The sequence below is a fragment of the Aspergillus terreus genome, genomic scaffold, assembly GCF_000149615.1.
Source record: "Aspergillus terreus NIH2624 scaffold_13 genomic scaffold, whole genome shotgun sequence".
NCBI classification, from domain to species: Eukaryota; Fungi; Ascomycota; class Eurotiomycetes; order Eurotiales; family Aspergillaceae; genus Aspergillus; species Aspergillus terreus.
The window spans coordinates 541,590-555,002 of NT_165936.1; the positions used below are offsets into that span (position 1 = coordinate 541,590).

Genomic DNA, 13,413 nt, shown 5'->3' on the forward strand with positions numbered 1-13,413 from the left:
CAAGTTGTCTAGTCCTCCGATGATCGCTGCAGTCGAGGCCCTCCTGAGCATCTTCCAATCCAGCAATTCGTCCGACCCCATGAAACGCCCCTCGTGCACCGGTGAAACTAGCCTCCGCTGGTTTCCCCGCACTTACTCTCGCTTCGGAGACGGAGATGGCTCCGCCCAGCTGTACACCATTATTATTGGTGGGACCGACGTCCTTTGGCCGCGGTGCCTGCATCCTGGAACGCTTTTCGACGGCTTCCATGGTTTCCAACACGTCGCTAGGCTCTCTACAAATGCCCCGTGGTCGTCCGACGCGACCCTCCAAGCGACCTGACTACAGCCTTCCCTACGCTGGTGGGATGTTTAACCTTTGGCCGACGACCAAATAGTGATGGTGGCCCTCGTATTGGGTTCGGATTGACAGTCGAGGAGCTAAGGTTTGCCTCGTTGGTCTTTGCTTTTGCTTTTCTGGCAATGTCCGGCACAATGGGCCATAGTCTGGGACCTTGGTGGCCGCCGTCCTGATCAACTCCTTGGGAAGTCCATGGAATTGTACTAACAAGGACAAGTGGTCTGAATCCTTCCACTGACTCACCTCCCTGATGGGCCTTCTTCTGGGACCCACGACTGCCGAAAAGAGGGGCCCTTTTGTCACTCCCTCAACCCCTCTACCAGGGTTCTTTGCCACTAATGTCCCTTGTCGCTCCTCTTTCACACTGTCGCCTATGGAGTACACGCACTCTCTTGTCTGCAGCCAGTAGAGATGGTCTGACAGCCTAAATCTCATGCGTGAATAGCCGATGAGCCCCTCATCATGCCACTGTTATTACCCCACGGTATTTGCCAGATTGCACATGGGCAGCCTTTTGCCTCTTGCAAAGCCTGAAAAAACTGATCTAGGCTGAAATGAGAATGTAGGTGAACGTGCGAAAAATGGCTCATCTCTTGGCGGCGGTGCCTCTCTGTCTAATTAACGCTTACTTCTTGTAAGGTGGAACATGGAGAATGATTGACTTGAGGGATCGACATAACTGGACAAAATTTCTTAACCTGTCGGATCCGTCGGGACGATTTGCCTGTCCGTCTTGAGCTCCGTGTTTAGCGAGGGGCTCGGATCATCCCGAATCGTTTGACAACGGAGGACCCAAAGGATCGTATCCTGCCGTATTACTATGCGACGGGCTTCATGTCCAGGAAGACGCCTCCCGCTGATCCAAAACAGCCACCCAAGGGCTCTTTTCCTGTGTACCTGCTGTGATGCCTGCAGTAAAATCCCATACAGCAGAGTCCGCCTCCTCATCATCCCTGATGTAGACTGGGGCATTCTTTCTCATTCATTGGTCATCTCCCCGGTTTTGACGCCGAGTTGTCTCGCGTAGCGACATGGGTACCTGGTGAGATTGGAAGGACAATCGTTCGTCTGGGTCAATCGACCCCTCGACTACGCGGCCGTGGCCTAATCCCATCCCAGACCCTGGTCGATCATGTAGTGCGATTCAACTGCGACACTCGCGTGGTTTGCACGCGCTAGGGGCCAGTCAATATTCGGGCAAAAGGACGCCACCGCATAAAGTTGGCCACTTGCCGACGAGTCCGGCAAACTGTATCGATCGCTAGAACGGAGGCCTCGTTGTTTGCTATCTCGCTTATACTGGCTGAAGGACTGCCTCTCGTCTCCGCTCACGTAGGACGTGGTAACTTGGCTCCAGGCGATGTGACCACTGAAGAAAATGAATAGGTTGATACGGCCTCTGCGGGGACATCTTCTGCAACGAGAAGTAGGACCGTTTTTGCCACCCCCAGGTTCCTGAACCAGGTGATTCAAGTCATTCGATTGCCCCCAGGTTTCCTGCATAGCACAGGTGCATGTGCACAGTGGGTCCTGAAGATAATTCATGCAAGGAGAGAGCACGAAGCCGTGCTGGACGACCACGATGATGCACGTCGTAATCTACTGGCTTCGAGTGCCGACGTCCTACCACCAACCATCGTTGACGCCTCGAATCCGTCCCCTGTCCGTTGCAGACGCAAGACATGCAATGTAGAAGATGGAAGCGGCCTCAGCGCCTCGGATCGTTTGGGGTACATAGACTAATCCTTGTAGACGCATCCCGGATGAATATGAAGAGACCGGCAATGAGCGGAGACGGGATCCCACTGCGTCTGTCGACATGACCCCCGGGAATTGGACGTCGACGGCAGCCTTCCATGAAATTAGGGTCCGACCAGGGGCCATCAGCACCAACATGAGGGAATATGGAGCGGTCAACAGAATCCGGTCAAGCGGGCGTGAGACTAACACATGCCGGCAGGACCGAAGAGGATGTCAGGGCCGACTAACCTTTCGCACCAGTCGGCGCACATGCACCAGGCCTGATTGGCCTGACCCCGGGGGGGATTGGTTGACTGATGCTGGCGTTTGATTACTTTTCGACACTACTGCCTCCAAGAACTAGATATTGCTAGTCTGGAGTCATGAACCCCAGGAATGCGGGGGCACAGCACTCAACGGACCGGCCAGTCTCATCTATCGTCTGGCGACGATCTCTCAGGGCATGCTCGCTCGTTGGGCATGACCTCGGAGCAGGGTGAATCCATTCCCAGGGCATATATGGCTGCTGGGGGGACTAGCCGGGGGTCGTGCTACTTCTGTGGTGCACATCTCCCGGGTGGGCTGGCTTCTAAAACACGAGATTTTCTCCTTCGGTCCATATCCACATCCTTCTGTGTCAAAGGTCCGCATTAGGATTTGGGTTATTTCTTAGGCTGCCCCATCCATCGGATCTGATATTTCTCTTTCTCATCACCCAACTCGCTCGAAGTTCTGCTTTCCTCTCGACGTCTGTCCTGACCGTGGTTCCCTCAAACTGGTGGACTGACGCTACATCGTTGTGCCGCGGCTATTCGCCCCCCCTGCGTTTTTATAATACGTTTAATCTACTGGGGATCCTTTCTGGTTCATTATTACTCCGGGGCATTACCTGTATTACTGCTATTTTTTCCGCCATCGAGACACCCCCCGATCACGGCATTTGTACCTCCCTGGCCATCTGCGACCCTGCGCAAATGGCTGTCTTTTCCTGAACAAATCCTAGAATGTCCTGCAGCTGTTTGCTGTTTCCTCGATTCCACATCTAGGGAAAATCTGTCGGACGCAAACATTTCCTATCTTGTCCCTGGTCATGTTCCATACATTCGAAGGGTTCGAAAATCCGGCGGGCTCGACCGTCTCTCGGGGCCGTAATGAACGCCAGCAGTCAGTCGGTCGGCGAGTCACCACCTTGAGAGCCTGCACTTCTTGCCGACATCGCAAGATCAAGTGCGATGGTGAGAAACCATGTGAAGCATGCAGATGGTACAAGAAGGCAGAACTCTGTCATTACTCGGACCCTCGTCCTTCTCGCCGGTATGTCTTCCATCGCTCTCCCCTGGTCAAGAGTGCAGAGGAATAACACACTCTGTCGAGAATAGACATGTAGAAAAATTGTCCACCACGTTGGACGAATATCGAGGCGTGCTGGAGAAGCTCTTCCCGAACATGTCGCCCGAGGCGCTATTCAACCTACCCCGTGAGAAGTTGCTGGAGATGACCACCACAGGCGCAACAGCCCATGGCCAAGTCCAGGGAGCGCATCCAGCTTCGCCTGCCACCTCCGCCTCGGTAGAGGCTCATGTCTCGCCCATGTCCAACGAGGATACGAATCTCGAGTCTCTTCAAACCATGCCGGATGAGTCCAGTGAGGCCAGGAACTCAGCCAACAGCGAAGCCACCAATGGCATCTCCGATGATGTCAACGGACTGTCGCTGTCGGCACGGCAGCCCTCCTCCTATCTCGGAGTGTCCTCCATCAACGCAGTCCTCAAGGTTATCGTCTGGCTGGACCCGGGCTCAGTAACCTATTTCTCCCGCACTCCTGCCATGGGCGCTCGACGAGGGTCTATCGTGGACCTTTCAGCCCCGGAAGCACAGAACTGGCCGGTCCAGGCCGGGCAGCAGCAACAGCCGGTTACTCCCCCGCAACAGGTACCAGTCACGGACGTGCAGATGCTGGATGCGTACTTTACATATATTCAACCATTCATTCCTATGTTGGACGAACAGTCCTTCCGGGAAACCTACATGTCTGGCCAGCGGAAAGATGATCAATGGCTTGCCTTGTTGAACGTCGTATTTGCCATGGGCAGCATCGCGGCCTGTCCCTCGGATGATACGACCCACCAAACGTACTACCAACGCGCTAAGGGCTATTTGAATCTGGAGTGTCTTGGCTCGTCGCATCTGGAGACGATTCAGGCGTTGGGTCTCCTGGGCGGATATTATCTGCACTACGTCAGCCAGCCCAATTTGGCGTATTCGCTCATGGGCGCAGCTCTCCGCATGGCGGCGGCCCTGGGCCTGCACAAGGAGTTCACCGAAGGCCAGGATGCAAATAACAAGCAGAAAGTGTCGTCCATGGACCTCAAACGCCGCATCTGGTGGTCTTTGTTTTGTCTCGATACTTGGGGTGGCATGACGCTGGGCCGACCCAGCATGGGACGCTTCGGGCCCACCATCACCGTGAAACTGCCCCATCATCGGGAGAATGTATGTGGATCCTCTTTCTGTCACAAAGTACGCACTAACGTGCCTCAGGGGAATGTATTGGACATCCTTCCCCTCTTGGAGAATGTCCGGTTCTGCAAGATTGCGACCCAGATCCAAGAGGTCCTAGCGGTCACTCCTCTCACCAGATATCAGGACATTACCCACTTCGACAACCAGCTCTTGGACTGGTATGAAAACCTTCCATACATCCTCAAAGACCATCAACCATGCTCGGAGTCGATTACGATCGCGCGGACGGTAATGAAGTGGCGATACGCCAATCAACGCATGCTTCTCTACCGCCCAACGCTGCTGAGCTACGCTCTCCGGCGCGTACCATACATCGCCCTCCGCTCCGAAGAGCGAACTGCGATCGAGCGATGCAGAGAGATTGCAGAGGAGGCCATTCAGGACATCTCGTCCACGGCACAGTCCCACCAGATGTCAGGCTGGAACGCCGTGTGGCTGATTTTCCAGGCGGTGATGGTCCCTCTGCTGGGGCTGTACCTTAACGACAGCACCAACAACGACCCGCGCGCAACCGTCGAGTCGTGTCAGGCGCAGGTCGAAACGGCGATGCTCGTGCTGGCGCGACTTCAGCCGTGGAGCCCCACGGCGAGACGCACCCTCGACGCCGTTTCCCGCATCCTCGAGGCCAGTAAACGCGGCCCCGACCCCATGATCAACGACGCCGGCAATATGCCCAATGGCAATCCATGTCCCACCTCGGTGCCTGGGGCGGCACCCAGCATCCTCCTCTCCCAGCATGAGCTTCCTCGCGGAATGAACCTGGACAGCGGGTTCGCAGATTCCATGGCGCCGGCCTTTATGGACGATTCTGCTGGCCAGCATCTGTGGGACTTCCTCAGCTGGAGCGACAACAGCCTGTGGCCTGGAGTGACGGAGCTGGACGGCACCGTGGAGGATATTTTGATGATGCCCGACGACAAGGGCGCGAAATTTGGCAACGGGCCCTCGGCGTTCTTCGGCAACCCGATGGGCGAGCCAACCTACTATGCCAACACGGCGCTGCCGTTTTATTAGTGGGAAGGTGGAGGGCCTGGTCTCTTCTCTCTTTGCCTTGCGCTCTTCTCTTTCTGTCCTCTGTTCGATATTGGTGGAATCCGCCGGATTCATTGTTCACTTCTTTATACATACTTACTACCATCTTTTTATTTTGTACTTCGACAGGTTCTTGTGTATTGAGCGATATACGACTGATGAATATATTTGCCTTGAATATCCATGGATAGAGCTTTTATTATATACGGCGGATGTAGAAAGAAGGCTTGTGTAGAGCAGCTGATGATCAACCCCCTGTCCCTTTCTGTTCATTTTTCTTTTTCTCAGGATCCGACCGCTCCGTCCTATATCTGGTTACTCTTGTCCAATATCTCCATACAAGCGACTCACTTCTTCCGCTCATCCACCTCGCGCGGCGGCGAGCCTTCGTCGGAGGTAGAATCGTCCACGGCGTGTTCCGGAAGTCCATCGCACAGCCGTTGGCATTCCTGGGAGATTCTGGCCGTGTGGGGCATGCTAGACAAGCCATGTTAGCAGGTGATGACGGTGGTGACACAGGTGGCTGCGCTACATACATATGGTAGCCGCACATGGAATTCGCCCGGTGTCGAATGCACTGAGCGATGTGGTCTTCGTCGGTGGGATAGATGGAATTCATGATTGTAGTTGTTATGGTTATTGTCTTTGATTCGTAACGATCCTCGACAGGCACAGTTTATTATATGGTTCTCTCGTAGCATATCGTGGCGACGATCTGCCCACCAGGACAACCATATTCGGACGAGACCCGGACTCAACCCCGGACGGATTCGCTCTCCTGCCAGTAGTCTGCTCGACCGTGGCTGACTGGTGGCACTCAACTCCGGTTCATCTTTGAAACTCCCGGAGCCGAATGGTCCAGCCCGCTCTTCCCCAGGTCTCGGACGGTGGCGATATATATTGTGGTGCTGGATGATTCGTGATGCTATGGTGATGCTTGTTCCGCATTGGTCGCAACCTAATTTAGGTTATGGCCATCATCTGACCTACACTGTAGTCGGTATCTTTTCCCATTGAATAACATAGAGGTCGAGACGAGAATGTCATTATTTGTTGCTGCGATGGATGGGAACACGTGATGAGATGCCAGATGCGATGACTCAGCATCTCCAAATTGATAGACAACAGCACGACAACAAATATCAACATCTACAGCATCCGAAGACCCCGCGTCCATGGCAGCCAACCTGACGAGGAATTGACGCATGGAGTCTTCGCCAGTAGCATATCATCCGTGCATGACATGACCCGTCTCCGCTCCATGCACCAAACCTAAGATCCAGACAAATAAAATGTCTTTCTTTGAAAGACCCTCCGTGGTCTACACCAGCGCCATCGCGCTGCGCGCCCTCCTCCTCATCTACGGCGCCTGGCAAGACGCCCACTCCGCCGTCAAATACACCGACATCGACTACCTGGTCTTCACCGACGCGGCGCGGTACGTCGCGCACGGCGCAACCCCCTACGCCCGCGACACGTACCGCTACACGCCGCTGCTCGCCTGGCTGCTCCTCCCAACCACCTGGAACTTGCCGGGCTGCTTCGCGTTCGGAAAAGCGCTCTTCGCGCTGGCCGACGTGCTGGCCGGCTGCCTGATCGCCAAGTCGCTCGAGTCGGCGTACGGGATGCCGCCCGCGACGGCGCGCAAGTACGCCAGCGTGTGGCTGCTCAACCCGATGGTCGCGAACATCAGCACGCGCGGCAGCTCCGAGGGACTGCTGTGCGTGCTGGTCGTGGCGCTGGTGTGGGCGGCGCTGCGGCGGCGGGTGACCCTCGCGGGCGTGCTGCTGGGGCTGGCGGTGCATTTCAAGATCTACCCGTTTATCTACGGGGTGTCGATGCTGTGCTGGCTGCGTCCCGACGCCCCGAACGAGGAGGGGACAGCCGGCAGGAAGAAGGAAAGTCTACTGGGGCAGGCGATGGCGCAGGTCACGCCGGCCCGCGTGCATCTCACGCTGACCGCGCTGGCGACCTTCTCCGCCCTCAACATCTCCATGTACATGCACTACGGCGTGCCGTTCGTCCAGCACACGTATCTGCACCATCTGACCCGCATCGACCACCGGCACAACTTCTCGCCCTACGGCACGCTGCTGTATCTCTCTGCAGCGGGCGACGCCGCCGGCCGCTTCGAAGCGCTGGCCTTCATCCCGCAGCTGCTGCTGGCTGTCGTGGCGATCCCGCTGGTCCTTGCGCGGAAGAGTCTGCCTGGGGCGATGATGGCGCAGACGTTTGCGTTTGTGACCTTCAATAAGGTCTGCACGAGTCAGGTATGTATCTCGGTTTCTGGGGGTTTGGTGGCGAGGCTGACGAGGGAAGTATTTCCTGTGGTACCTGGTGTTTTTGCCGTTCTATCTGCCGCAGTCGTCCTTGCGGAGTCGGCTTGGTGTGGTGGTTTTGGCGCTGTGGGTTGGCGCGCAGGTATGTCTTCCAATGCTTGTTGGTGTGGTCTGGGTTAACGGTCTGTAGGCCCTCTGGCTCCAGCAAGGGTATAACCTGGAGTTTCTAGGAATATCCACCTTCGTACCAGGTTTGTTCTTGGCTGGACTGGGATTCTTTGCGGTTAATGTGTGGATTCTGGGGATTGTAGTCGCTGATTTGGGGGCTTTGCCTTGTAACTAGACGTCCTACAGTCATATACCTATGACGGTAAATAATATGTTCATTCATTATTCATACGATGTATCGCTCAACAATACACATAACATAGACAGAGATTTCACCAGCCGACCAATATACTCCTACAAATGCGATAGTATCCGGACTATCTTCCCAGCGGTTCGACACTGAGGTTCACTGCTTGCAGGAACTCGCATGATGTAGGCCTTGCTGGCTAATTCGGCTTGGATACGTCAGCGATGATCTGGTACGTTGACGCGTGGATACTAAGTGGTCGGCTGCGGGGATACACCGCGCCGATGATCTGGTGGTTCGGCCCGTATTGCGGATAGATGCCGTCGTTCAATTCCACGAACTGCGCCTGCGGTCTGGTCTCGTGCAGCGTCTCAAGAATGTCTTCGCTCCACAATCCTGTGCATTGGTTGTTGTGCAGCTGGAAGTAGGGGTTCAGCAGAGGACAGGCAGAATCCAGGTCGATGAACCGGATGCGCATAAAGTTAAGTGCCGCATGGAGGCGCAGCGAGTAAACCGCCCCTTGTATCAGCGTTTCAAACGATCGTATGAACGCGAGATTAGTGATCCCGGAGAAATCATCCAGGAACGGGGGGAGACCGGACGGGCTCATCGTGAGCGGTTTCTCGCGACAGCAGGTTTTTACAACAATGTCCAGAGATTTGAGTCGCGATTTGGTCGGCCACGCCGTGTTCATGTAGGACCGTGTGGCATGGAAGAGACTGACGCAGACTTTGCCCGTGAAGGTGAGCGATTCCAGACGCGGGGCTACGTCGCCCAAGAGATGGCAGAGATGAGGCGGCTGCGCGCCGTCACCCAGCCAGCCCAGCTGCAGGTTGTCTTTGTTGTAGAAGCCTTCCACGCTGAGGTTGACATGCACCAGGGAGGGAGGGATCTGGCGTAGGATCTGCGCGACAGTCTCGTAGCCCTCGATCTTGGGTTTGGCATAGGAACAATGCCATTCACGCACGTTGGGAAGGGCGTCGGAGAGGGTAGACCAATGACGGTAGTCGCGCATGATGTTCCAGGCACCGCGCATGACAAAGGTCTGGATATCGGGCAGCTCAGGCAGACGCCGGCCGGAATGTCCGTAGGGGTCGTCGCGGAAATGACGAATCATCGGCGGTTTCTTGCAGTGGCCCCCTTCCAGGGTGAGGATGCGCGCCTCGGGGAAGCAGGTCTTCACATGGAGGAAAATCTCTTCCAAGGTGGCATTGTGACTGGCGTAGTAATACTTGTAGTCGCTCCCGTGATTATGCTCGGAATCATCCCAGGCCATGGTGCCCGTCTGCAACGCCCCTCCATCCGCCATCCCCGCATCCTCCTCGTTGGGGCGCCGAATGGGTACATGGTGGTGGGCGATGATCTTGGTGACGCGTTTTCCCCAGACAGGAATCCAAATTTCGACTTGACGGACATAAGAAGTCAGATGAGGATGCGATTCGAACCATTTAGCACATTCTTCGAGCTGGTCGGTTGTGCCCTTGATTTTGACTGGGTGGGTCGATTAGACTTGATTAAAGGACAGCTCGCAGCAGGACTCACGATAACGATAAATGCGGTCTTGCACTAATGATCGCCAGACCGGTGAAATTAGCGCCAAATTAGAGAGGGCCTTCCGGCGTGGGTGTCTCAACGATTTGTTCCAGTTCCGAGCGGATGACTTTCCGGGACCCGTAGTTGTAAAGGCGGAGGTCCGCTCTCCGAAGAGATGGTCAAGAATGGCTTCATGGATCTCAATGGGGAGGTTCTCGAATCTCAATTCGGGACGAGTGGAGGGAGGGGTGTCTGACGGAAGGAAGGCATCGGTAAGAAGAGACTCCACTGGGACATGGCAAACCGGTTGACTAGACCCAGCGGGAGCGGAGACGGGATCATCGTGCACGGGGAAGTCGGCACTGGTGCTCCGAGGAGACTTGGTATAAGGAAGAGTGGTGGAGAGGGAGGATCGAGCCAGCGAATTGACAGAGACAGGACGTGGAGGAGGAATGGCCGATATCATGAGGGGCGATGAAGCCGTGGACGACAATTCCGGCATGAGGATGAGGAGAGCGAGAGCGGGATCTAGGAGAGAGACGTCAGATTTAAGGCAGAAATTGGACTTGGGAGTCCAACATACGGGAGAATGAGGCAGCTGATGAATCGTCACGATGGAGAAACGCACTGGAGATCAGCGCGAGTCAGAGCGAGCCAGCAGAGTCATGGCGGATCCCGAAGGGGATCGTGGAGGGAGGTGGTTGGATGATATGGATGGAGGTAAAGATGGGTATAAGAAGAGAAAGGACGAGGAGTAGGGGTTAGAACCGAAGAACGAAAGAAGGGAAGATGTAAAGAAGAGACGAGAAGAGAAGAGAGGAGAGGAGAGTGAGGAAGAAAGAGTGAAGAGTGAAGTGAAGAAAGAAATGAAGCAGAAAAAGAAAATTGCGGTGCTCAGGTGATTGTCAGCCCATCATCACCGCCAGCGTTTGGATTACACACGCTCAGTGCACCACATTTGCGCCAGATAGAGAGATATCAAATACTGATTTACTCGGTAATTTCCATGGCCTATTTTTATCCCCCAGAATTCACTGATCATGGCGCCCCTTCCTGGATCCCTGGAACCGATCCATCACGATGGAGCTGATCCACCCGCTAAACTTCAATAGTCGCAACAATCGAGAACTACTCCGTGGATCACAGAAGACTATCGCCGCCGTCGGAATCGGAATCGCAGCTCATCGTCACTGTCGGATTCTCGCTCGTCGCGCCCTCGCTTTTGCCGCACAGACGCCGTGCGAGACACGCTGCGGGACACTTGCGACTGGGATTGCGACTGCGACGGCGCTTGCGATTCCACCCGAGATCCGGACCGAGATAAAGACACTCGCGAGGGCGATCGAGCTCCCCCAGGATCTCGTTCATCGGACGGTTCCTCTCTTGAACTACCACTCCAACGCTGGTCGCTCATCCCCTGTCCCTTTCGCGTCACCTCTTCCAGAGGCACAATCACTGTCTGAATGCGATGGCGTGGACGGTTCGCATCGTCCCGCCGGCGGAACTTTTTGAAATTCTTGCGTCCATTCCATCGCTCGTCCCATCGACTCTCCTCGACGTCGTGATGTCGAGGTTTGATCTCCATCTCCTCCACAATCGCCAGGCCCTTAAGCTTCTCCACCTCTCGCAGCGAACTTTGTAACTCCGCTTCCTCCTCTTCTCGTCGCTGTCGTTCGGCATCCTCTTCTGCTTCCCGATGTTGTCGCGCCGCCTCCAGCACCCCGAGCTTCGGTCGCTTCAGCGGACGCGTCTCATCCTTCGGTCGGGACGGCGCAGAGTCTACGTCTCGGGAAGCCGTCTCAGCGCGTCGTCGCTTCATTGCCGTCGCTCCCGGCAAGAGGCTCGAGACCACATCCTCTTCTTCCTGTTCAAGGGTGGTTGGGGATCTGCGACGGCAGTTCCCGGTGCATCAACTTCCATCGGTGGTGGCGACGCGGCATTCCCTCCATCCTCGGCGGGCTCAAAAGCTTGGGATGGCATTGATGTCCAACTCATCATCAAACGTCTTCATTTTGCTGAACAAGCTGCGCACCCGCGGATCTTTAGCTTTGGCTCGGGATGCTGCGTCATTTCCTGCGACGGCTGCAAATCAGCCACCATCTCCCCATCAGCACTGGGCGCCGGCGTCACCGACTCGGTTAACCGTGATGGTTGTCCCGCATCCGCCTCCTGCGGCGATTCCTCTTCAGGAAGAGAGCGACACAATGGAGACGCATCGCATCCCAAGATCGCATCAAGGAATTCGCTCTGCTCGATCACCCGCTGATTCGTCTCGCGCGCAATCTGTGTGCTCAACTCGATTGACCAATCCTCGTATCGCCCTTTCGCGCGATACCGCACGTAAACTACTCCTCCCGGTCCCTCACGTTGGCTGCCCAGACCTTTGTCCCCCGCCGCGTTTCGCATGAACTGTACAATCTCATCCGCCGTAGTGACCCCGTTTTCGATCTGATAGAGTAACACCTTTCCATGGCCATTGGTGATGGGCTCCCGTAAATTATCACACTGCGCAGCATCTCCAAAGACAAAAGTATATCCTTCAAAGACAGTGATTCGGTCCGGATTCGGGGCGAACGCTTCGGCCGGTCGCTGCACAACTTCCTTTCCCGGTGGTGGGAGATGCTCTCGGGGGTCAGGCCATGCAGCCTCGAAATCCTCCTCGAGTGGGGATAGGGACTCTAGGTTTTCCAGATCACTCGGCGTCGCAGCGTATACCAATGCATCGAGATACGACTCGTGGACGATATGTTTACCATTCACCAGCGCCTGTAGCCCTTTGGCAGTGTTGCGCTTGTTCTGGACAACGTGGGTCGTATGTCCGATGACGTACGGGACAATCGTCTTGATATCCAAGTCTTCGAGGCGGGAGCGGACGCTTGCGAGGGGATCTTTCGCTTTGAGTTCTTTCGATGAGAAGGAGAAGGTTAATACAGTCGGTTCCCATTTGATCCTGTCTCACCCGATCTCAAATTAGCTTCACCATTTAAGGAATATTTCATAGAGGTCGGAGTGAGATATGTGGAATTTCACTCACCTCAGCGCAGACTTGCAATTTCCCAGCTTGATCGTGTGCTCATCCTCCGTCAAGCGCACGCTATCGCCCTTGACAACCTCCCCGTCAACATTTGTTCCGTATTTGGAGCCTTGATCGCTCAAGATGAGCTCGGATTTGGTGTAGATGTGTGACTAGACAGCCAGTCAGCAAGACACCAAAAGGAAGATCCGTCCGTCTTACGCCATCACCTGGTTTCACAGGCGACACTTCAATCACCATGTGTTTGCGCGAAATAGAGTTATGGTTGATTGCATGTTGCGCTACCCATATGTTAGTGATCTGTAGCAATTGGAGAGAGCAGACATCGTACCGCCATGCTGCCGAGTTCGACCAAACAGATACTTCTTCCCCGGTCGAAGCCACACACGCTTTCCTGCAATCGTAAGCAAGAAACACACCAGTGTGCGCCTGGAACAGTTACATACCTCCCAAGAAATTGCCCTCCGAATCGAGAATCCACATGGTGCGTGGCTGGCAGTGCGAGGAAGACATCATCAGCGGGCAACCACGTGAATCAGAGTGACGCGTGGCACGTGACCTGCGTTCATGCTGCCCA

General features: G+C 55.3%; 4 protein-coding genes across 4 annotated transcripts; 2 read left to right on the forward strand and 2 right to left on the reverse strand.

Annotated features, from left to right (window-relative positions):
• Positions 1-3,170: 3,170 nt before the first annotated feature.
• Positions 3,171-5,617, forward strand: ATEG_08685 (putative C6 transcription factor; the record flags this gene model as incomplete). Its single annotated transcript, XM_001217270.1, has 3 exons — positions 3,171-3,394; positions 3,460-4,573; positions 4,622-5,617. 3 exons carry the CDS (start codon positions 3,171-3,173, stop codon positions 5,615-5,617), a joined length of 2,334 nt encoding a protein of 777 aa, XP_001217271.1.
• Positions 5,618-6,927: 1,310 nt separating this feature from the next.
• ATEG_08686 (glycosylphosphatidylinositol-alpha 1,4 mannosyltransferase I) lies at positions 6,928-8,282 on the forward strand (the record flags this gene model as incomplete). Its single annotated transcript, XM_001217271.1, has 4 exons — positions 6,928-7,905; positions 7,955-8,056; positions 8,105-8,165; positions 8,269-8,282. The coding sequence occupies 4 exons, from the start codon at positions 6,928-6,930 to the stop codon at positions 8,280-8,282; spliced, it is 1,155 nt and encodes a 384-aa protein (XP_001217272.1).
• Positions 8,283-8,468: 186 nt separating this feature from the next.
• Positions 8,469-10,304, reverse strand: ATEG_08687 (uncharacterized protein; the record flags this gene model as incomplete). Its single annotated transcript, XM_001217272.1, has 2 exons — positions 8,469-9,760; positions 9,812-10,304. The coding sequence occupies 2 exons, from the start codon at positions 10,302-10,304 to the stop codon at positions 8,469-8,471; spliced, it is 1,785 nt and encodes a 594-aa protein (XP_001217273.1).
• Positions 10,305-10,952: 648 nt separating this feature from the next.
• On the reverse strand, positions 10,953-13,173 carry ATEG_08688 (DNA damage response protein RcaA; the record flags this gene model as incomplete). Its single annotated transcript, XM_001217273.1, has 5 exons — positions 10,953-11,528; positions 11,717-11,792; positions 11,835-12,752; positions 12,837-12,988; positions 13,168-13,173. The coding sequence occupies 5 exons, from the start codon at positions 13,171-13,173 to the stop codon at positions 10,953-10,955; spliced, it is 1,728 nt and encodes a 575-aa protein (XP_001217274.1).
• Positions 13,174-13,413: the final 240 nt, after the last annotated feature.